The 23,017-nt window shown below is 32.9% G+C and overlaps 1 protein-coding gene across 1 annotated transcript; it reads left to right on the top strand.

The window, feature by feature from the left end:
- Window positions 1-2,945: 2,945 nt before the first annotated feature.
- On the top strand, window positions 2,946-22,023 carry LOC123713164 (sine oculis-binding protein homolog). Its single transcript, XM_045666709.1, has 4 exons — window positions 2,946-3,133; window positions 15,859-15,991; window positions 19,540-19,718; window positions 20,585-22,023. Exons 1-4 carry the CDS (start codon window positions 3,059-3,061, stop codon window positions 21,842-21,844), a joined length of 1,647 nt encoding a protein of 548 aa, XP_045522665.1. The 5' UTR covers window positions 2,946-3,058; the 3' UTR covers window positions 21,845-22,023.
- Window positions 22,024-23,017: the final 994 nt, after the last annotated feature.

The raw sequence follows: 23,017 nt of genomic DNA, 5'->3' as shown, positions 1-23,017 counted from the left end.
AGGTTAGAGCTTACAGTTTATTATTTGGTTATGGTTTATCGACAGGGAAAGGAGAACTTAGCTGCTGATGCTTCATCTAGCGTCAAAGCTGCCATGGCTCAACATGCACGTCAGAAAAAATATCATACTGCATTTCACCCGTGTGTAACAAGAATGCTTCACTGGGTGCGTTGTGAAAATATGGCATATTCCGCTGATGATCAAACGAATTATTTCTAATTATTCTATATGTATAATTATTCTGTATGAATATGTGCAGAATGATAAATTTTTTCAAAGAAATATTCTAGTTGAAAGCGAGAGTCCCTTTTGAGAGGTTCTCTATTGGTTTCAAAAGGGGCACTTCCAATGGAAGGAATTTGATTATCCGTGCACTACTTAAGTACAACAACGGTAATCAAAAAACTCACGGACATTTTTTTTAGTTTTCCTTCTTCCGTCCACTCTGATAGAGGAATATATTTTTAATCAAATAAATTAAAGATATTGTTGCGAATGAGTTAGGAAATAGTCCTTATCCGGTCACTTTATTATGTACGATCACCTCACTGTATTCTACTACTTATCAATGTTTTTCTCTCATCCTAGACGAATAACATTTGTTATCTACAAATGCCCGGTCGCTACATCGTTAACTACTCCTAGGAAAAGCTTCAATGCTAAAATGTATGATTCACTAGTTGAAGAGGTGAATTAGTTGAAAACAATCCTCAACACTCCTATGTGAGATTGTCTTACTACATTAAGCAGGACGTAAAATTTTACGGTGTTTTTTAAGTTATAAGGAACTCCATAATTATTTAACAAACAGTTACATCTACATAAATATGGCCTACTTAGACTGAAAACTAATGTCTAACGTTTATATTCACCGTATACCATAAACTGGGTTTGATACGCGGCAAAACTATTGTTTCTTGTCGAAAAAGTTCATACTACTGTGGCGGATTTACCAGCTGAATAGGCTGGAGCCTAGGGCGACATTTGGAAAGCGATTTTTTTGGACTATGGTTTTTTGATGTTTTACTGATAGTTTTACTGTTGTCAGCAACAACAATTGCGCGTAATTGTTCGTGTAATATTTTTTGAACTTGACTCATATTAATGCCTAGGCTTACCCGTATCTCCTGATACGGAGGGATCTTCCTCTATCATGCGTTGCATAGCACTGATGTTATCTTCAGTAGTCGTTGTTAACGGACCTCTCTCACGCGGATCATCCTTGATATTGCTAGGTCCACGCTTAAACTCGTTAAACTAATTGTAAATATTGGCACGAGATGGGGCTTCATTAAGACGCTAATCGCAGCTTATCATAGCTTTGTGGTTGAGTAAGCCCACAACGAACGTAATAATAAATCATTAACCGAAAATTTTCTCGCGTTAGGTTCATTGACGCCAAAGCACAAAAACAAATGGCAAATGAATGCAATGTACTACATTAAGTTACCAAAGAGTTCTAAAACTGAAATTAACAAAAAATCATTAGCAATGTTTCTAACTGGGCCGTTCTAAACATTTTCAGTGTTACCCCATATAATCAAATACAACTAATCCTAACACTGATACAAATAATCGTAAAATCACATGCTTGGCAGACGGTGTTTGAAAGGTTTGTAACAGTAACTCTCTCCCCAACAGTTGGAAACCTTTAATTAAGTAATTATTAATATTTGCTTTATAATGTAGATAATAACCTAGTTATATTAAAAAATATGCTTTCAGGTTCAACGGACATAAGTGCTTAAACAACAGTGGCAAATAAGCAAAGTAGATGCCAAAAAAAATAATGAGTGAACACCGCATTGCCAAAAACAAAACTGGTGGTGGCATCACGAATCGGCTAGTCAGGAGCATCTACTAAGGCTTAAATTATAAGAGCAGCAATTAAAATATTAATTAAATACTTATATTTAAAATAAAACCCCTGTTTTAAATGAAATATATATTGCTTTTTCACGTCCTTAACTATTCGCACGTATGTAAATAACAGCCTTAAAAATATATTTCAATAAAAGCAGCTGCAGCTTATCCAGCCTGATTGCCTGGGGGCGTCTGGGTTGGCCTTGGTTCTTCTGGAGCATTCTCAGTGTCATCAAAGGTAATATCCAGGTCCTTTAATATCAATAGTAATATTGTGGAGGATTGCTAGTGCTACTATATATATATGCCATTTTTAAATGATACTGAGAAGCCGCAAAGAAGACCCCTAAATCGTTGGTTCCTAACAACAAAAGACCTTTTATTGTATTCCTTGTTCTTATATCGAAATGGTTGTATGCCTCCTCTTGGGTTAAACTCGGATTTAAAATTGGAGTGAATAAATATGGAGTCAATGCATAGCCTGAATCGCCAAGAAGCCGTCCTTGGCACTCTCTACTCTCCATTCTTTGTTTGAGTTGAATTTCTCTGAAGATATGGCGAAATCAGATCAAATGACGCCATTTTTGTCTTATACAGCCGTTAAACTAGGCATCTTGTTGTTGTTTAAGCAATGTACGAGTCTTCATACAAACAAAACATTTGTTATAACAGCCGTTTACATCAGACTTGCCTATTTAGGAATTATTTGTAACATATTTCTTATAACAGACTTATATGATGTGCATAAATATTTTATGTAAGACTGAGTAAGTATTATTATTAGTTTATATTTTAGTAACTGTTAACTAGGCACATTGTAAACGAGTATTGTATTGAAAGGACCTAATAATTTTATTAAATAAACGACGTAACTTTGCTTTTTATAATAGCAGACGTTCCGTGAATTACTTCGATTATGATATAAGTTTACAATGTTTTCCGCCCAAAAGCTCTTTCTAAAGCTCCGCCCATTCACCTGACGTTTAAAGCTTTACGCCCTCAAAGCGATATGCTTTACTTTTGTCTCCACACAGCTCACTTCAGTGACTACTGACTGACTACAGTCGCGCTACGAACACAGAGCGCGCTAGTCGCGAGTAGGGTGTTACAAGTTTTAATGTTTACGGACACGCTCAACTTACGATACAACTTTTTATAAACAAACTTTACGTGCTAGTGGTTATTTGTGATAAAAATGGACAAACCATCTAAAATTTCTTCGTCTCCTACTAGTGCACCTGTAAAAAAGGAAAATGAAGAAGAAATTAAGGTCAGTTTTATATTAATTTGAAAACAAAAGATATTTATTATTTATTTTATTTTTGTTTAATTCAGGGTTATGTATAATGTGGGACTGGCATACTGCCTGTTTCATCTTCGTAGTATTGTAAGTAATAGAAGATGTGTCGTATTTTTATATATGAAACCAGACATGTCAACATATTTAGAGTTGTTCTTTTCAAATATTTTATAAGTATATAGTTTCAATATTAATTAAATTTTGCAATGTATTATAAAACGCGTGTAATTTAACGTTTTCGAGGCCTTTTCCAGCCATTAAAGTGTGTAATGCGATATTTGAAGCGCGCTCGGATCGCTGTAACCAGAGACGTTGGATGTTTTGATAATAGATATAGGTGTTGCAACTGTGTGAGTGTGTACGGATTGGTTACGTTATTCGTGTGCGTGCGGGGTAATTTTAGACGTTCCTTTGCTCAAAATGAAACGTGAGACCGTCCCAGGCCACAAGTCGACGCTACAATTTATTGTTTACACCTGATTATCAAATGACAATTATTATAGAGTAGTAAGTAATACGCAACATTAAGATTGCATAAAATAAGTAATATAGCTAAAATGCCTGCCGTTGATTCGCGCGCTTTTATTTGGCATTACGGAAATAGTTTCAGATGTCAATAACCCCATTGGTGACCACGCGGTGATAACGTCACGGGACTTGCGACAATCTGTAGCGAATGTTTGAGGTCGTTTTAATTTATGGCGTTACGTGTCTAGTGCCCCATTTTTCCGCATTTTATGTTTTTTTTTTATATTTTATTCTTAGAACGTAAAACATACATTTTATAATGAAACAAAATCAAGCAACTGTTGTTTTTTACGTACGTTTGAAGTGTTATTACAAAATACGTTTAAATTATGAGAATTAGGGCTTACCCAAAATGTTTTCCCTTATCTGTTTTACTACATTTCATAGACAATTTTTATAAACATGTAGAAAGTTTTTATTATTAAGTAAACATAACAATCAGATATACAGTACTTACAATTTTCTTAACCTACATAGTAATAATAGAATAAAATAAAAACAAGTTTAAAAAGTTTGGTCCCGGTGTTACATATTATTACGTTAAATATTTAGTAAGAGTAAACAGACTAAGTAATAACAGCCAATTAGGCCTAAGTTAAGTTCGTAAGACCTAATAATTTTAATCAAGAAGGCCTTGTTTGGATTTCCAGCAGATCAATTATTTTGGGTCAAAATAAACTAACTTGCCAACTTGGTCGAAACAAAACAGATATACCGACGAGTATGTGTGGAATCATACATTTCATGGGGTCACACAAAAAACAGCTAAAGCCTAAATATCTATGATTTATTTAACTCGAAGTAATACACCAACAAGCGATTTCAAGACTCATATTATTTAGTATATTTTGATTTTGTATAATCCTATTAGAATATAAATTATATTAAGTTCATAGTAATTTTAAGAAGAGAACTTGAGCAAAGAGAAAAAGCTTTTTTAATCTTCGAGTTCGATTCATTATGTACAACAATTTTTGTGAAAATGAATGTGAATGTAGTAGTAATAACAAGACTTTTCATCTGTATTACAGTTTATATTTGTTAAAACAATTACCTTTCTGAATATAAACCAAAGTCAATCCGTGCTAAACACACGAACACCTAATTGCGATACAGGTTTCTACCAGTCCAACTGCCTTTCTTCGTTTTATGAGTCTGAAAATCGATTCAATCCTAAAATACAGGCGATGGACTCCTTCATATAAAATTCTAACTCCGAGTTGTTTTTTCGCGTGTTAACCGGTTGAATTACATTCGATTTATATGCAAATGCAACATTCATCTCCATTATTTTCACATGCATGACATAGCTTCGATAATCGGGTATTTGAAATTTCAACGATAGCATGCGAAACTTCGGTAATCGCCGTCAAGACGAAACTAAAATCGTGAGCATACAATGTTATGGTATTACGTTACTCTAAGAATTCGAGATTTAAAGTAAACTATATCTTAAATGCATCCGTAAACAAAGCTTTAATTTTGATGCTTTTTATTGACGTATGACTCAATATGAATAGATTTTAAAAACGCGACAAGGTTCAAATTATTGGTGTACAAAAGTTGTGTTTAATAATTCGTGTTAGGTAGAATTTATAAGTTCAAGAAAATTGGACACCATGAAGAAAAAATATTTCTAATTGACAAATGTTTCTATGAAAAGCGCATTCATTTACAAAGAGACTGTGCTTTAGTGAGTCCCTGTTTTCTTAGAATTTCTTATAGGTAATTGGATAACGTAAATGTTTGTGTTACTTAAGTAAAAATCAAATGAACAGTTTTGAAAATTTTACTGAATAAAATATGTTTTCATATAATTAGGATTAAAGCATAGATTACAACATCTGTAAGTCATAATGCAACATTGAACCTAAATATAATGTTTTCCGCGTGCACTTTGCACGTCAGCGACATTGCAGCGCACGCGCATATTGGGCCAAGGTCGCTCGTCTGTTGGCCACGTAACCTTAATATTATAATCGAGTTTTCTCTTATCATCCTTTATGGAAAAATCCAGTAATCGGTGTCTCTAATCCGGCTAATTAACTCCGAAATTATATTCACACATACCTTTTTATTTGCTTGAGGTTACCTCAAGAGTTCTAAAGAAGACTTTTTTGTTTATGCGTTCAGAAACGTGACCTAATTCAAACAAAAACTTTAAAAAAAAATTGCATAAGGCACTTTTTGCCGCGCATCACCACTATCTGGAACCAGTTGCCCACTGAAGTTTTTTCCGAATCAATTCGACTTGGAATCCTTCAAGAAAAGATCCATGCGAGCCTTTTGACAATGTGAGTGTCCATGGGCGGTATCATTTGACATCAGGCGAGCTTCCATTACATAAAAAAAAATTGAATACAATTTTGACATTAGATTCAGACATAGTGCTAAGAATATGTGCCGTATATCAAATCTAACACTGTTTTAAATAATGAAGTTACTAAACGAACTCTTTGAAAATCATTAATTAACCTTCCAACTGTACAAGTATTTCATTAAATTTAAACATCTACGTGATAATCTTTTTCTCACTCTTATCCACTCCTGGGTATCAGCAGATTAGTCTATAAAACTGTTTATTAATTGTCAAGAATTGCCGATTATGACGTCATCTAACGATCAGTTTTGAAGTCGCAACTTGGAACTGTGTGGTACGAAAACGAAGTATATAAATATTTCTTTGATCTCTTGGAAGATGGGACAGACTTTGGTATGGGATGCTAGTGTAGACTCGTTTGCCCCGTCTCACAACTCCCTCGGACAAGCAAAAAAGTTGGGGTGGCCTGAGAGCAGCCAGAAAATAATAAACAGCTCCCTTTCGAGCAGAGATTCTTAGGCCGTGGGGCTCAAGTGAAAGATTTAAGTTGGCGCCAGGTAGATTGTTCCAGTGACCCCAGAGCTTGATTGATGCTTTCCTCGCTTAACGAATAAGTATCGCAATACAGCGACGAAATGCAGTGTTAAAGCTACTCCGCCACAGGGACCAAAATTTTAAAATTTTCTTTTTAGTAATTATTATTATTACTATGTAGGTTAGTAAAATTGTAAATACTGTATATTTGATTGTTGGCATTGGCTGGTGAGTTTAAGTAATGCATAGTTTGAAACTTAGAAGATAGAAACTTCAGTCTTGCTGAAAAAAGTCTATTTATTTAATATTATTCAGTAATTGCTAATATAAAAAATATATAATTAGCAGTAAAGAAACAAGATAAACATGGAAAAGCGAGATGGGCAATGGATCTTGGAAGATACCTGATAGCCAGTTGTAATTGACACCCGACAATGCCTTTGCATTGTATGTTCATCTTCTCAAAGATTAAATATTAGATGTTTACTCAGGTTTTGTAATCGACACTGAATGTCCTTCAACATCCTGTAAAAATTTAATGAGTGTTTTTTTTCTATTATACATTTATATATATTTAAATTTCGATAAGGCAAAAAGACGGGCGTTTTTGAATTGGACATTCAGTTTAACGTTAGTTTACAACGAAATCTGTCAATCTAATTGTATTTAACTGAAGTAAGTAAATATGTCTGTTTTCATGCGTACCCAATTTGACAGAACGAGACTGAACTTTAGTTAAAGGGGTGCAAATAGATTATTTAGTTTATCTGAATTAGAGGCGTATGTTCACCACTCGTATATGTAAGTCTTTGTTCAGATAAGTTATTTATAAGAGGATAAGCTTCTTTACTTACTGAAACAATTATATAAAAGCTTGGCCGGTATCCCCAACGCGATATTCGATAATTAAGCGACGGACACCGTTTATAGACTACTATATTTATTGATTAAAAATTGATACCTACGTGAGCCGGTTATTACGGGATTATTCTTTGACGAGAATTAAATTAATTGTGAGCATAGGGAATTCAATATGAAAATATTATCTAATATGTCTGCAGGTGCTTGAATGAAACATTCTAGGTCCGATTACAAGATAAGTACTGGGAAGGCATAGCTTTATTTTTTGCAAACATAAGCTCAATTTGCTATATAACTGCAAGGACAAGACGTTAATTTCATACTAAGGTAAAGAAATTGAATTATTTAATAAAGGTGTTAAAAAGTTAAAAAAAACTTTAAAATTTATTATCATACCGTTTACCAGCGACAATGAAATAAATGTTAATCGTTTTAGCGGTCATAAAAATAAAATTTAAAGCAAACGTAACCCCTTAGATGTAATCTGATACAATTGGACGATGGCATTTTGGCCGGTTCGCTTTTAGCACGGTATCAAGTTTCCTTTGCATCAGATTTCAGACCGCCTTGGCTCTCACAATTCGCTATATGACTTTTGAATACGCATTTGTATATTTAAATATATAATAACAAATTAATAAGATAAATGTACTGTTCTTTGGTGAGGCAGATTGATTAATTATCTATGTCACGTAATAGTAATGAGCAGCTCCCTATTTCAGGACTTGAACAGTTTAGGGCATTTTCGAAGCTTGCTTTTTACCGCTAAAAATAAGTTGCTGCAAAAATAATAAAAATTTACCGTTATTTTTTTCCGATGTAATAAAGAATATTTTTAATTACGAAATAATCTGAGGAGCCTGAAACCTCCGCGAAGGTTTCAATCGCTGTTTTAATTATCCTAGAGTTTCGAAACCGGATTCGCGTTCGTTAATTTTAGTGAAAAGTGAGATGCGATGAGAACATCGCAAAAAGCCTACGAAAGATGAAAAAATAACAGTGTTTCGAGTTACTGTTTACTTTGAAATAATTGTAAAATCTGTTAACTATATCCTATACTTTACCAATTTATTACCTTTGTTGTAACAATAATTTACACCTTTATCTACTAATTAATATGTACGAATATTTGATAGAAGAAAGTGCAATTATTTTTTATTTTTTTTTGCTTGCACGCCGTGAATAGTAACAGAACATAAAGAGTTGTTTATTTTTAAAGAACTAATTCTCGTAATTATACATTCAGTAAAAAATAACTATCTGACATTTTCATCAGCATTTTAATCGTCTAACTTATAACTTTATGATGATAAATATACGTTTGATCCAGAAAGCTTTTCCGTCAGAGCGTTAAACATGATCCCTTCATAATTAATGCTGGTCTCAACTAGCTGGGCGCTATTGGACACCGTTTGCGTCAGCCTGACGTTAATTTTAGTGTAACGAGATACGTCTGGCAACACTAGTTTTTATCCTGTGTAAGCTTTAGTGAGATTTGAGACATTTTAAAAGCTTCCTTGTATATGAGTAATAAAAATCCTAATTAGGACAAAATTTGTAAAGGATAGGAGGATTTGTAAAGCAAAGAAGGATTCTTTTATGGAACCAGAGGAAGAAAAATCGTATTTGCTTAAATATAAAACGTTTTCAAAATAATTGAAGCTGATTTCAGAAGTCAAGAATTTTTTATGACTGGTTTAATAACGAAGAAGTAAGACAAGTTACTTGACTAGAAAAATTGATTTATTTATTTAAGTTTGAAAGCCTTTTTTCATTCGTTAAATTTTGAATTAGTCCGTTCATCCAAAATTATCCGTTTGTCAACAACAAACGTTTACAGCATTTGTTATGTATATTTTTAAATTCATATAAAATCGGACTTGGTACTGAATTCAGGTAACACAAATACGGTAACGCTTAATCAAGCTTTTTAAGTATTGGCTCTTTCAACGGAATGTTGATTTGAAAACTAGTTTTCAAGCTATGCATATTTTTCGTTCAGCTAGTAAATACAAACGCGAGTTGGTGTTAAATTTCTGTTCTATTAAGAAAATAACACTTGGTATCTTATGTCTCGGTCGAGATCGTGTTACATGACAGCATGGGCTCACGACAACCTTAATACTATCGTAATTATTCAATATGGCAAATTGTCAGATTAATTTGATAGGAAACTAGTAGTATTAAAAAACTATTAAATAATTTGATTTGGTTTTCTTTGGAGTTTTATATTTTGACATCCCGATATCTCTAATCTACAGCACTGCCTCTTCGTTATTATGCCTATGGTTACAGGACATCAATAGCTTTATGACTTATGTGTTCAATCACGTTGCACAAATTAACTAGTACTAATAATGTTCGCACCATTTCGCAGTTTTAACAATGGTTTACATTCAATTTTTTAGTCTAAATCGAAACAGACATCGTGAGAGAAAACGCAATTGTATTAAGAATACGACGATAACTCTAAACACATCCAGTGTTTAAATATAGAGTATAATTTTACAAAGCGTTCAAAAGCAGTGGTGCTGGCTACACGAGTCATCCCGAAAGTGTGGTTTCACATGACCAAGCTCCCGCTCGAAGAGTGCAGCGTAATGCGAGCTCGCTTTGTTTCGCACGAGACGTTATAATGAGTAGCTTGTGAAATATAATCGAGTGACGGATATTGGAGACGTAATAGGAGGCGGCGGTTTTTGTTGCGTTTCGAATCGATTGCATAGGGTTAGATGATTGTAATCGAATAATGTATTTGATACTTTGTATTCATAGAATGTGATTAAGGGTTGTTTTGTGTAAAACTATAAAATGACAATTGTTGTATTGGAGATTTTTTCTTGTTTGTATTGAGATAAGATCGATATATTGGTACAAATGTGTATCGGGCCATAGTGTGTCTGAGTTTTTGGACAACTCAAGCTGTAAAATGATAATCATATTTATAATATATTTAGATTTTATGGTGTGTCTGATAAGTAATTACAAGGTTTTTAAAATGTTATTTTAAAAAGGTATAAACTGGGTGTTCTCAATCACTATACATATGCTTTATAAACCATTGCTTATTTTTAATGATTTGCAACGTAATACATTTTCTTTAATAATGTCTGAAATACGATAATAGTGTAATATTTTGATAATATCAACAGTAGTTACGACGACGATGTAAGAACTAAGAACTGATATCGAGTGCGAATTTAGCCAATGACACATGCTCTTCTTTGATGTTGATGTTCAGTTGTTCTAGTTTCCTTACGATGATACATCTACAACCACTATAAGTACCACTACATACAGCATATCTGCTGCATTACACTTGTAGTGGTAATAGTTGAATTCGGAGAAGTCGGTACTACCACTACGTTGAGATAGCTGCTATAATTTACATAAGAAACCTTGGAAAAGAAAAAGTTCGAATTAATAATAAACTATATGCTTATATTCGTATACATCTATGCTTTTAGCTAATTAAAGTCTGCTTTTGTTAAACCGACACCGAGCAGAACAGTTATTCGAGTTACAACTCGACTCTTAAGGGAAAAGCCGTAATACGATGCCTTAAAAATAATAAAGTTTCATTTTAATTATGTAAATTTAATTTTATCGTCTCTCGTTAATATAATATTACTTAAAAATAAGGATTAAAATATGTGAGAAATTGTTTTAAACACGTCTAGTTAGAATTCAGTTTCCTGTTTATCTTTATTTATTATGCGTTTAAATTTTGATGTTATTGAAGTGTGTGTCACATACTTTCAACACTTTATCAAGTCAAAGTGTATTTTTTTAGTGTAAGGCTTGTATATTGGTTTGATACTAGAAAATCAAATAAATAAATCGATTAAATAGAATTCAGCTTAAACTATTTTAGGAACATATAGTAATAATGGTTTTATTAATATAAACTAAGTAATGAGAATAATTAAAAGACATTTCTTTGAAGAAATATGTAGAAAATGTTTGTTATATATAAAATTAATGTTGATTCTGACTCTACAACGCGTTTGTGTTTTCCTTTTTTCTGATGACTGACACTCCTATTGGTGTCTTTTTATAAATGACAGGTGCATTTATTGTACCTATATATTTATTTCCAACTAAGTTCTGCTTTATGTAAATATATAAAAAGTATCCAATTAATCTATCAGAACAGTGAATAAATATAATATTTGTTTCCGTTCACATTAGCAGAGCGATCGTTTTACACGGCATTAGGTAAATTATCAGCTCGACTGGTCGCCGACATGCGATATCTTTGTGTACCGAGTTCCCACTGCCCACTGCTCTGTCTCGCCTCTGTTATCTATTGCCAACCATAAATATCTATCTTTTAATAGAGGCATTAATAATTGTCAGTTTATTTAATCTTGTCTGAAAATGAATTCTTGGAACAGGATAGGGGAACACACATCTGACATTTTTAAGCATACGTGTTAAACTATGCCTAAATACACAATTAATAAACCAAGTATATGAATATAATGAAGTATATGAAAAATAATACTCAATTGGCAATAGCAGGCCTTGTCTGCCACAAAGTTGTGTCGTCCTGGCTCCCAACTCATTTGTGGAGGTGGAGAAATTTAAAGTAATTTAAAAGTTTAAAAACGTGAAAAATCCCTCTTTAAACGATCCTACCAAGCATAAGAATAATTTTAAACAACCTGTCATTTGGCTTAATACAAATCATATGACTTCTTGTTTTAAGTGATACTAAATTAATAAAATTACTGTGGAGCTTACAACACGTTATTGTATTTCAATTTATCAAGTAACAAGAGAGAACAGAAGCTTCTTTGTTGTTAATAGTATCGCCTTTGTAATTTCCAGTGTAAGTTTACTAGCAACACTGGCATGCGTAGGTCGGGTATTGGGTTTCTTGCGAACGCTCCTAAATTTACCTTCGCCGTGCTACTGCCATTAAAAGCATTTATGTTCTATACGATACCGATATTGGTGCACGGCTTATGTTACATCCGTGCGACAGCGTTCTTATTTTTATTAATCGTAATGTAAAGGTGTAAATGTACTTTGTTACTTTTAAATTTAATTGTACGACAAATCTCTTCATATTATTATAGTACATTACATACCGTATAACATACTTTAAATATACCGGTAGACGTTGCAAATGTTACTAAGCAAGATATATTCGTAGAATTCTATTAGGCCACGTATTTAATCTAAAAAAAGATATCAAAACATGAATTAATAATGTAAAATGGTAAATTGTATTAGGTATTGGTCATACAAATAGAATGAGGTAAATTTCAGATGTCATCGTCAAAATACTGATTTATACAATATTACCGAATAGTTACTAGACACCTGCATCATTTGTGCACGTTGATATGAAATGTTTGTTACGAAACTGACTAATGAGTGGACAGGGTTACCATTTTAGCCACGCAGCCGCAGCACAGGTTTTATACAATATCATATTTTTAGGTGATTGTATTATATTAAAACGATGGCAACATTTTTCCTTGTATAAAAGTAAAAATTCGTGTCGCTTGTCCGATGCTTTAATATTGTTGCTGTCCCATAAGATTGTGGAATTCGAAATTCAAAAAGTGAAAATACTTTTTAAATGTCACATCGTTCTTGGTTTTAAATCCTTTGCACAATATATTATTGTATAATGTTAAACATACTTGGTACTTTCTATAATGATAACATTATCCTTGAAGACACTAATTAATTGTGTGCTAGCTTCACATGTCAAAGGATGGGCATCCTTTGATAATAAAGATCTTTTTGAAGATGTATGACTGAGCTATCGTTTACTAATTTGATAAAAATCGTACTATAATAATAAAGTGCTTGATATAATCATACCTATGTATTGAACTGAAATTATTTTTAAACATTCTCTCCAAAAATTCCACATTCGAAGAGTTTTACTCGAACTCTTTTTCGTAAGTTTAAATTGACAATTTATTAACATTTCCATTACATTTCTTTCTTGTTTCTTAAACTTAAATTGTACTTAAAATCGTACATATTTTATAACATTAAATTCAACTGTAGGCAGTGTTTATCTAAATGAAATTTTAATTGAGTCGCTATTAACTTAAGGACAAAGTATCGCTTTGAATACGCTTATTTATAAAATTTTGTTAAGATATTTAACTAAATCTAGTGTCGAGCAGTGATGTCCTAGATGGCTTCAGACTGCGACTATCATCCCTGACGTCGTAGGTTCGATTCCCGGCTGTGTACCAATGAACTTTCTTTCCATGTGTACACTTAATATTAGCTCGAACGGTGAGGAAACCGGGCTTGTCTAGATCAATACAGTCGACGGTGTGTGTCAGGCAAGCTGATCACACACTATTTGATTGACAAATGATCATGAAACAGATACAGAAATCTGTTGCACAGATCTAAAAAGTTTGTACGCCACTGCTTTTCCTGATTAACTTAATAACATGCATTATACATTAGTTTATGATATAAGTGTTAAACGTTGAAGCTTAACTTAGATTAGAAGAAAGTGGTGCCCATCGAATCGGAAGTAATTTCGAATTCGTAATTTCTTTTTATCCCTTGGATCCTAATTTATCATTAACAAATCAGCTATTTTAGCATAAGAAACGAATAGACAGTCATTGTTATAAAAAAAATGAAATAATTATGAATCAAATTCAGTTTAATGTGATCATATTTTAGCCTATTTTGAAGTGAAAACTTTTTTAGAATCGTTGTGAAAGTCAAGTCGATGAAACGTACAAGCGACAGTAAAAAGAGACGGATACAACATTAAATTTATAACATTTAACGTGGAAGCATTATACAGTGTATATAGTTTAAATTTGTGTGTATTTGATCATTTTCTTAATTAAAAAAACATAGATGTGTAAAAATTTTCAATTATAAAGTTAGATGAAATGTCTCAATTTTATTTACAATTAACGTTTGAACTGAAAACTTTTTACTACACTGATTTAAAGTTTATACGTTAAATTTTATAAATTCTTTCCGTAAATTTTTGTGTTTTTTTACTGTCGCCTTTTCGTTTCATCGATTTTCAAATTTTAATTACTTTATTATAATTACACACTATAATTATACACTGATATTAAACTTTAAAAATTTAAATTCGAAAAAAAAATGAATTTAAAGAACAGTGTAATGCTACATTTAGAAAGTAAAAAAAAGTCTAATTTACATATTATCTAACTAGTCTAACTTTTTAAATATTAAAATTAAAAAAATAAATTACTTTCTACTACGTGTGAATCGCACACATGTTTTATTTTTTAATTATCGAAGTAGAATAACAATGAGTACCAATTTAATATATGAATTTTTCCCATAATCTTATTCTCGTTCATTTTCCATCCTATTTACACTGTACAAATATCATCGTAAAGAGCAGTGTTGCCCTAGTGGCTTCAGCTTGCGACCCTGAGGTCTTAGGTTCGATCCCCGGCTGTGCACCAATGGATTTTCTTTCTATGTGCGCATTTAACATTAGCTCGAACGTTGAAGGAAACCGGCTTGCCTTAGACCCAAAAAGTCGACAGCGTGCGTCAGGCACAGAAGACTGATCACCTTCTCTCCTATTCGATTAACAAATGATCATGAAATAGATGCAGAAATCTGAGGCCCAGACCTAAAAAGGTTGTCGCCATTGATTTTTATTTTATTTTACATATATCATCGGATCTCAACAGTTGTTTCAAAATTATGATAATGAATAATAAATAGAAAAATACACACAAGTGAGTAGGTATTATTATAATGAGTATGCGTAGGTACTTTAAGAAAAGTTCGATCTTTTTATAGCGGCACAGATACCTCTTGAATTACGCCTTCTCTCGCCGGAATTCTTATATATTCCGTCAAATTTATTTACACGACTAACGGCTATAAAAGCCAATGAAAGGAGGTCACGCAAGACCGTTTATTTTATACAAATCGTGTTATTTAAGAATATGAAATAAAAATAAAATTTATTTTTGAATTGTAGGAAATTGTTACGATAAACAGCTACTTCTGATAAATCAAGTTTTTATGCTGTAAATTCTAGTTGGTTGCTGACTCACGTACTTTGACTATAAGTAAATAATTATATATATATATACTTGAAGCTCACGCTAAAAAGTTAACTATATAAATGACTTATGTTTATATTAGAAGTAAGGTTTTAAAAATAAAATATGCATTCTGATTTTGTTGATGTCTTATAATATATACGTATACATATGTAATCGAATACATGCATCATATGTTTGACTATAATTGACGTTAGACTTTTTTTTTAAATTTACTCTGGTTACTGTGAAAACTTTTTGTACTCTGCTTCATAGAGAAAATGAGCTATACTAATAATACTAGATAAGGCAGAATACAGAATGTAGTTGAACTCACTGGATGATACTGGCAACAATTTACGTTACAGAAAACTGGTAAAAATTATACTATATTAACCAATTTTTGACAGGAATTTGCCGAGACAGCTATGAACGAACTGCTCGGCTGGTACGGTTATGAGCGTTTGGAGTTAAGGAGATGGGCGGCTTCACGGGCAAGGGAACCTTCGAGTCCAGAGCATCACACAGAACAAAAGAATAAAGGTACTTAAAAAAAATTAGATTGTTTGGAAACAATTGGCGTTTTTGGTCTTGGTCTATGACACCGATTTTGTAGACTTGGAATAGCGATAGTCACAGCGATATTGAGAGAATCGAAATCGATCTTGCATATAAACACTTCGGAATCCTTATCGCTGTCACTATTAGTAGTTACAGAGTAAGGGCAGAGATGTAAACGATTTCAAACAATATTAAACATTTTCAAACGCGCCAAGACGTCTTTGAATAATCAAAGAACCTATGGATAACCTTTTCAATCCACTAAAAGTTTAAAATAATTCACGTCTTCATTGTAGCGTATTATTACATGCTTTGATAACTTTAGTGTAATAAAATACAGTAATGATAAAAATAGATCGAGTACTTAATGTAATAAGTACAGTTTACGTTTTATTATATATTACGTAACACTAATAATATTCCTAGAATGGGTAGGGAGGGCTATTGTTGCCGAGCTGTTATTCTTTGAAATTTTGGTTTGCACCCTCGCTTACTTTCGATATGGGGTAGCTGTTAACTTGAAATAATTACTGTCTGATTTGTATTGTGGTCTATGAAGTACAAATAGCGCATAACAATACAAGAAAAAGAACTTTATTACTCATAATAAAAAAAGGATGTACGAGTTAAAACATAATGCGCACTAGCCCTCTAGGATCTGTAGTGATTCGCTGAGTCCACGGTCAGCTAGTCTTTTTCATTAGACATATTAATTATTAATTAGATATTTGACTTAATAAATTCTACATAATAATTAAAATTGTATGATTAAACAAGAAGAATACTTTCCTTTTAAGTAAAGGACACGTTGAGAAGATGTTGCTTAATATTGTTAGTGAATGTATAAAGTTTTGAAGCGATGGTGAATTTTTTTTTCTCCTGAAAGAGAAAAGGTTCTGGGCGAAGAAAGTTCGTTTTCGGGTACCTTAAAAGTTATAGATGTGCGTTGTGTAAGAATTGTATTATGTTGTGTGATCGTAGTTTGTTTCCAAAAAAGACAGTATATTGCCATTAAGTATTAGTCTAATCGTTAGAAGTTTTGTTTTATTGTACCATTTTGAAGTTGGATAGCGAAAAGGTTTCATATGGGAAAATTGGCGTGGTGTAAAAATTACTTATCCTGCGCTTGATTTCGCGATACTGGTCGGCCGTTTCGGACGTATGTTCCAATACAGTATGAGAGTTATTTTGTATATGTGTAAACAATTTTGCAGTAAAATATTTCCCGAGGAATTGGCTCATTAGAAATAAGTCGTCTTTGCCAAATTTGAAGTTATTACTGTGCTCTTCACCTGAGTATCGCAACAGAAGGCGTTTTGGTCAATCCACTCTTGTTAATTGTAAAGATTGATTTAGGATATGTCCTGTATATCGATGATAAGCAAGCTTCAGGTCTTGTTTTATAAGACGGGATAGAGTCCTAGCGGGAATCTTCATTTCTCGAGATAAGATTTTTTGCTTCCTAATGGATTTACGACGAATTCTGGCTTTTAAAAGCATTAACAGCCTTTTTAGTTCCAACATTACGCGGCGATCACTGCAATCCTATTTTCTTTAACACCCCATTCCATGTTATAATTTAATAATGAACACGAAAAAATATGTTAAATGGCGCACAATCGCTAGAAGTTTTTAAAATAATATGCGTGTTTCACGGTATCACGCCCTCGCCCTCATACTTAGTTTTCATATATTATATAGATTATAGACAATGGGTTTTCTGGGAATGATTACCTATATTAAATTCATAACGGATAATATTTTTCGTAGAATTCGTTTTATACAAAGTATTTATCCTTATTAATCCTATATAAATTATCCTTGATAAATATTTGTATGATTACATCGATGTTTCGTTCGTATTTACAAATTTGATATCACAAAGCTGGTTTACTATTCCTAATGAACGTGAATTTGCTTTCGCATATCATATGCCAAACATGTTATATAAGATATTTTGTATGTGTGCCACAAATGAAATTGTGGAAGTTTGTGGTTAAAATGCGATGATTAAGAGCATATACGGTTACCTACGGGTATTCTGTTACTGAAACGAGAAAGACGAGCTGGAGGCACTAATGTAGAGAATTCGATAATGAAGTAAGATATCTCTAGTTATTAAATATTAGCGTAGAGTAAACACCGTTGTAGAAAAGCGGTTAGAGCAGTTTGCGTATTACCCGAGGCTATGGGTTTGGTAAGCATAAAATGTTAATACATAAATAATAAATGAAACTCAAATATGTCTGTTTTAATCTATTTTCTTAGCACTCTACTTCTGACTAAGTTTTGCTAACGTTTCATATTATGTTGTTAATATGTGGCTTGACTGTTGCCTTCGAAATGTTTGTCTAGAATATATTTGAGCGCGATGGCTATACCAAATTCAATAATAAAGTAATAATATTACAACATGTATTGGTTTCGAAAAATCAAGTATTTTGATTTTATTTATTTACACTTTGTTGCATTAATACAGTGCGAATAAAATAATTATAAGTATGTACCTATATAAGGAATTCCTAAAGTACATACAAAATCTGGTGAAGGCAACATATACCATTATTTATTTAACTTATAAATAAATAAAAATATACAGTTTTAGTTTTAGTGTTGTATTTTTCAGCAAATACCGTTGCTTAAAATGCATTAATTAAGGTTATGAATGCTAATGCATCTAAGTCACCGTCAAATTAAAGAAATAATCTAATTTTAACGAACCAAAAATTAATAGGCGCATGCCATGTCGACAAATGAATAATTCGAACGTAATGAACAGAATCTCAAATATCGAACAATCCGATCTGGAATCGTTAGTCCGCGAAACAGAAATTAATAAAGTCCATAACGAGATATCATTGCTTTTGTCTGAAACGAGGCTTCGTTAATGAGAAACCTGTGCCTATCGCGTTTCTGAATTGTGTGTTCAATTAGATGCAATTCATGTATGGGTAGGGAAATTCACTTTATCAGAGATTTTACAACATATTGAGTTTACAACAAAAGGTATTAAGGATGGAATAAGACATCATGATGTGTCCACGACGCTTCTTCTTGTAGTCATGCTTAACGAATCAGTGAAAGCACAATAGATAATTATATCAAGAGAACAATGTCGGCTAATGGGGTAGCATTTTAGCTAGACGCGCGACTGTGATCGTAGGTTCTCATGAAGCTAATTAATATCTCAAATATTTTTTAAATTAGGAGCTAGTCTCAGGTACAGACTAATAACTAAATTTGCTTTGTTGTACTTTCCACATTTAAACAGGTACTCGTATCATACAAGTTTATTTTAAGGCAACTTTTATTTTTATTAAATAAGTTTAAAAATTTGACATATGTCATACATATTTTATAGTTAAATCAATGATTTAAAGATATTCAATTAAACCTAGTACCTACTCGTTATAATGTTACAAGTCGTAAGTGTACACCATGGAGTTTTCAATTAAAATACTGAGTTATGCCCTAACAAGTGATATTTTATATATAAAATTATTTATAATAAATGTTGTCTTGCATTTCAGATGAATGTTCATGGTGCAACAAGAATATAACAAGTGAAAGTGGCGCTTTACAGCAGGCTGGGGCGGTATTTTGTTCAGAGCTTTGCTTCAGTCAGTCAAGGCGCGCAAATTTCAAGCGCGCGAAAACGTGTGATTGGTGTCGACATGTGAGGCACACGGTTGCCTATGTCGATTTTCAGGTATAAATACCATTAAAATTTATTGATTTTTATTAATGTTAAAAGGTGTTTTCCTTTTCTAAGTAGAATTAGTCAAATAAAACATAAATATATAAATGGCAAGTTAATCAAAGTCGTCTTTATATTATAGATACCTAGTGTTTCTTGACTGATAAGTCAAAATACAATGTTTATTATACATGAGTTTACCTAGATTTCTAGTAGCTTTTTATAACACTACTAGCTGCCTCCGCGAACTTTCTTTTCTCCTTAATGTGGTTTTAGTTAGCCTTAATACCGCGACACGAAAGAATAATTTCACTTAATTTCGTCACTATAATTTGAATTTGATTTACACTTCGGTCTAAGTAACACCTAAATAACAGGCTATGCTACCACCAAAAATTAAAAAAGTAGAAATAATTGAATTTCACGGTATTTACTTTACTACAAAATAAATTTAATTTATACTTTAGCCTCAATAACACGTGGTAATCATGATATTGAATTGTAGCTTATATGACACGTTTGTCGGTTTACCATAGCAGTGCCATCTATTGATTACTTACTCAACCCAGTCGAAAAGTATCGACATTTGTTAGAATCTTTTGGACTTAACAGATAATTGTGACTGTCAATTAATTATAGACAAATCATTTTCAATAAAATAATATTGCGACTATAATTAAAGATCTAAGCTATCCTATCTCTAAGTTGGACCAGACTGCTCACGGTGTGCCAATTTAATTTAAAATCGGTTAAGATGTTTAGGAGTCCATCACGGACAAACATCGTGACAGGAGATTTATATAAGATTTATTTATTTATTTATTAAGATTAAGGTATGGTCTTAAGACTGTGTCTAATTGATGTTTTCTACATTTCAGGATGGCGCAACGCAGCTACAGTTTTGCTCGGATAAATGCCTAAATCAATACAAAATGCATATATTTTGTCGAGAGACTCAGGCACACCTTGATCTAAATCCCCATTTGGTGAGCAGCTCCTCGACATCCAATCTTATTACTCCAGATCTGTGGTTGAAGAACTGTAGAAGCCGATCGGTATCACCACTGTCTGAAAGGTCCGTTTCCCCAAACACAGAACCCAAGCAAACCAACGAAAAAACATCTGAGTCATCATGTCACCGAAAATCACCAATGCCGTTAATAACCATAGCTCCAACTGCTAAACTTATGAATCCAAAGTCTATAGATGAGAAAACGTTTACTCAAAAATCCCCGGAAACAAAAAAAGAAATAAGACAAACTAAAATGAACTTACGAAAGCGTAGAGCGTCTAAATGTACGTCTACAGTGACCTCCCAAACAATGCGGCATCATACTACTACACCAAAGGCTCAAGACTTGAGAATGTGCAGTCCCTCTATCGATGGGTCATCGCCCACTTCATCAGTTACTGTTGGAAATAGTACTATTCATTCCCCACCCAGCAATATAAACGCTCAAATACCTCCGTTTAATCCAATGTTTGGAATGCCACCACCTGTTTTTCTTGATAGTCCTGGTCATATAAATGATTATAGACATCCAGGAATGTATCCACCGCGTTTCGGTTTCATGCCACCTCGTCCTATGATGCCGCAAGAAAGGCCGAGAATAATTCCTCCAATAAACTTTTCACATGCCATAGGTCAACCACCGCCTGTAACCGTTTTGGTTCCATATCCAGTAGTTTTACCCATACCTCTTCCAATTCCTATCCCGATCCCCTTATCATCCTTTTTACAAGCACATCGAGTTAATAAAGTAAAAACCGAAGTAAATAGTGATGACACCGAGGGCCCGTTAGATTTTACTATAAACAGTGATAAAAATGATGCCAAAGAGTCAGAAAATAGTCAGAGTAAATTTAACACAGAAAAGGAAACCTACACAAATGAACTTAATAAAGATGACACTAGGCTGGAAAGTGAAAAAGAAAGTTTAGTTTCTGAAACAAACCCGGAGCAAACTTTGCCAAAATTTAAAATAACGAGACTAGGAAGCAAAATGGCAAAAATAGTGACCAAGGCGAGGGAAACATCTGAATCTTCCAGACCACTTAGGAAAAGGCGAAGATTGGTAGAAGTCACTCCAGACGACGATTCTCTCATTTCCAAGACAAGGAAAACTGTTGAAGTTTAAATTTAATTTTAAAATATACTTATAGTAATTTAATTCAAATACATATCACAAACTATGCTGCGAAATCACCGCAGCTAATTCATCTTTAAATTATGTACTAGTCTTAGATTTAATAATATTAGGGATATGTTTGCTTGAATAGTTTAAACTTTAATGATATATTTAAAAAAAAACGCATCTAAGCCCTGAAATTAATAATTTAAATGTAAATAAAAAATAATAATGAAATATCATCCATGTTTATTTAATTTATTATGAAGGTAAAGCACTAGCAGTTTAATAATCTTATACATACAGCATTTAGAGAAGTTGTGCAGTCTTTTTTTAAATGAGTCTACGAGCCTATGCTATAAAGCCGCTATTAAGTTTTGAGAGAAAGCAGTGGCGGATTTACCAGCAGGCTGAGTAGGCTGGAGCCTAGTGCGGAATTTGCGAACCGATTTATTTTTGCTACTTCAAAGAAATCAAAATCATTTCTGCATGACGGTTTTTTGATGTTTTCAGCAACAACATTTGCCGGTGACTTTGCCCTCTCACTTTTCATTGTAAATTAGGAGTAACAAACTTCCATATTCTAGAGTAAGACAGCTACTGTGCCTCCCAACCAGTAATCGATGTCTGCGAGCTGAGGCTCACATTTTGTAAGAGTGAAAAGAGCGAAATTGCAGAAAATGTATTTCTTTTCAATATATCAACCCACACATGTCAGTTCTACTACTGGTTGGAGGCTGAGAACTGGATGGTTTGTGTATAATTTTGTGCTCAAAAATCAAACCCAAAATTATGTTACGTGCATCTTCAACGAAATAGTTGTATTTTAGCTGCCGGGGCTAACTTTACAGCCTATACCTTGAAAATTTGTAAATCGGCCACCGAGAGAAAGCTCTTTAGGGAATGTGTGGTTTTCAGTTAAAACGAACTTGCCCTTAAATGTGTTCTCACTTAAAGTGCATTTCAATACCTGGGACATTGTTCAACGATTGGACGATGTTTCAATAAACTAAAATATATATTTCATATGGCTTTGGGAATTAGCCTGGCTAAATAATACACAAAACTTAAGTGACTCAGTCCACTACACACAAACCCTTAAGAAATGAAATATGAGACATACCAGTCCAATTTTAACTGTAGTACATCATCTTATTTTAAGTAGAAAACATTGCCAATACA

Source organism: Pieris brassicae, chromosome 8 (assembly GCF_905147105.1).
Source record: "Pieris brassicae chromosome 8, ilPieBrab1.1, whole genome shotgun sequence".
NCBI classification, from domain to species: Eukaryota; Metazoa; Arthropoda; class Insecta; order Lepidoptera; family Pieridae; genus Pieris; species Pieris brassicae.
Note: the sequence above shows the minus strand (reverse complement) of the source record. Positions and strands in the feature narration are given on the sequence as shown.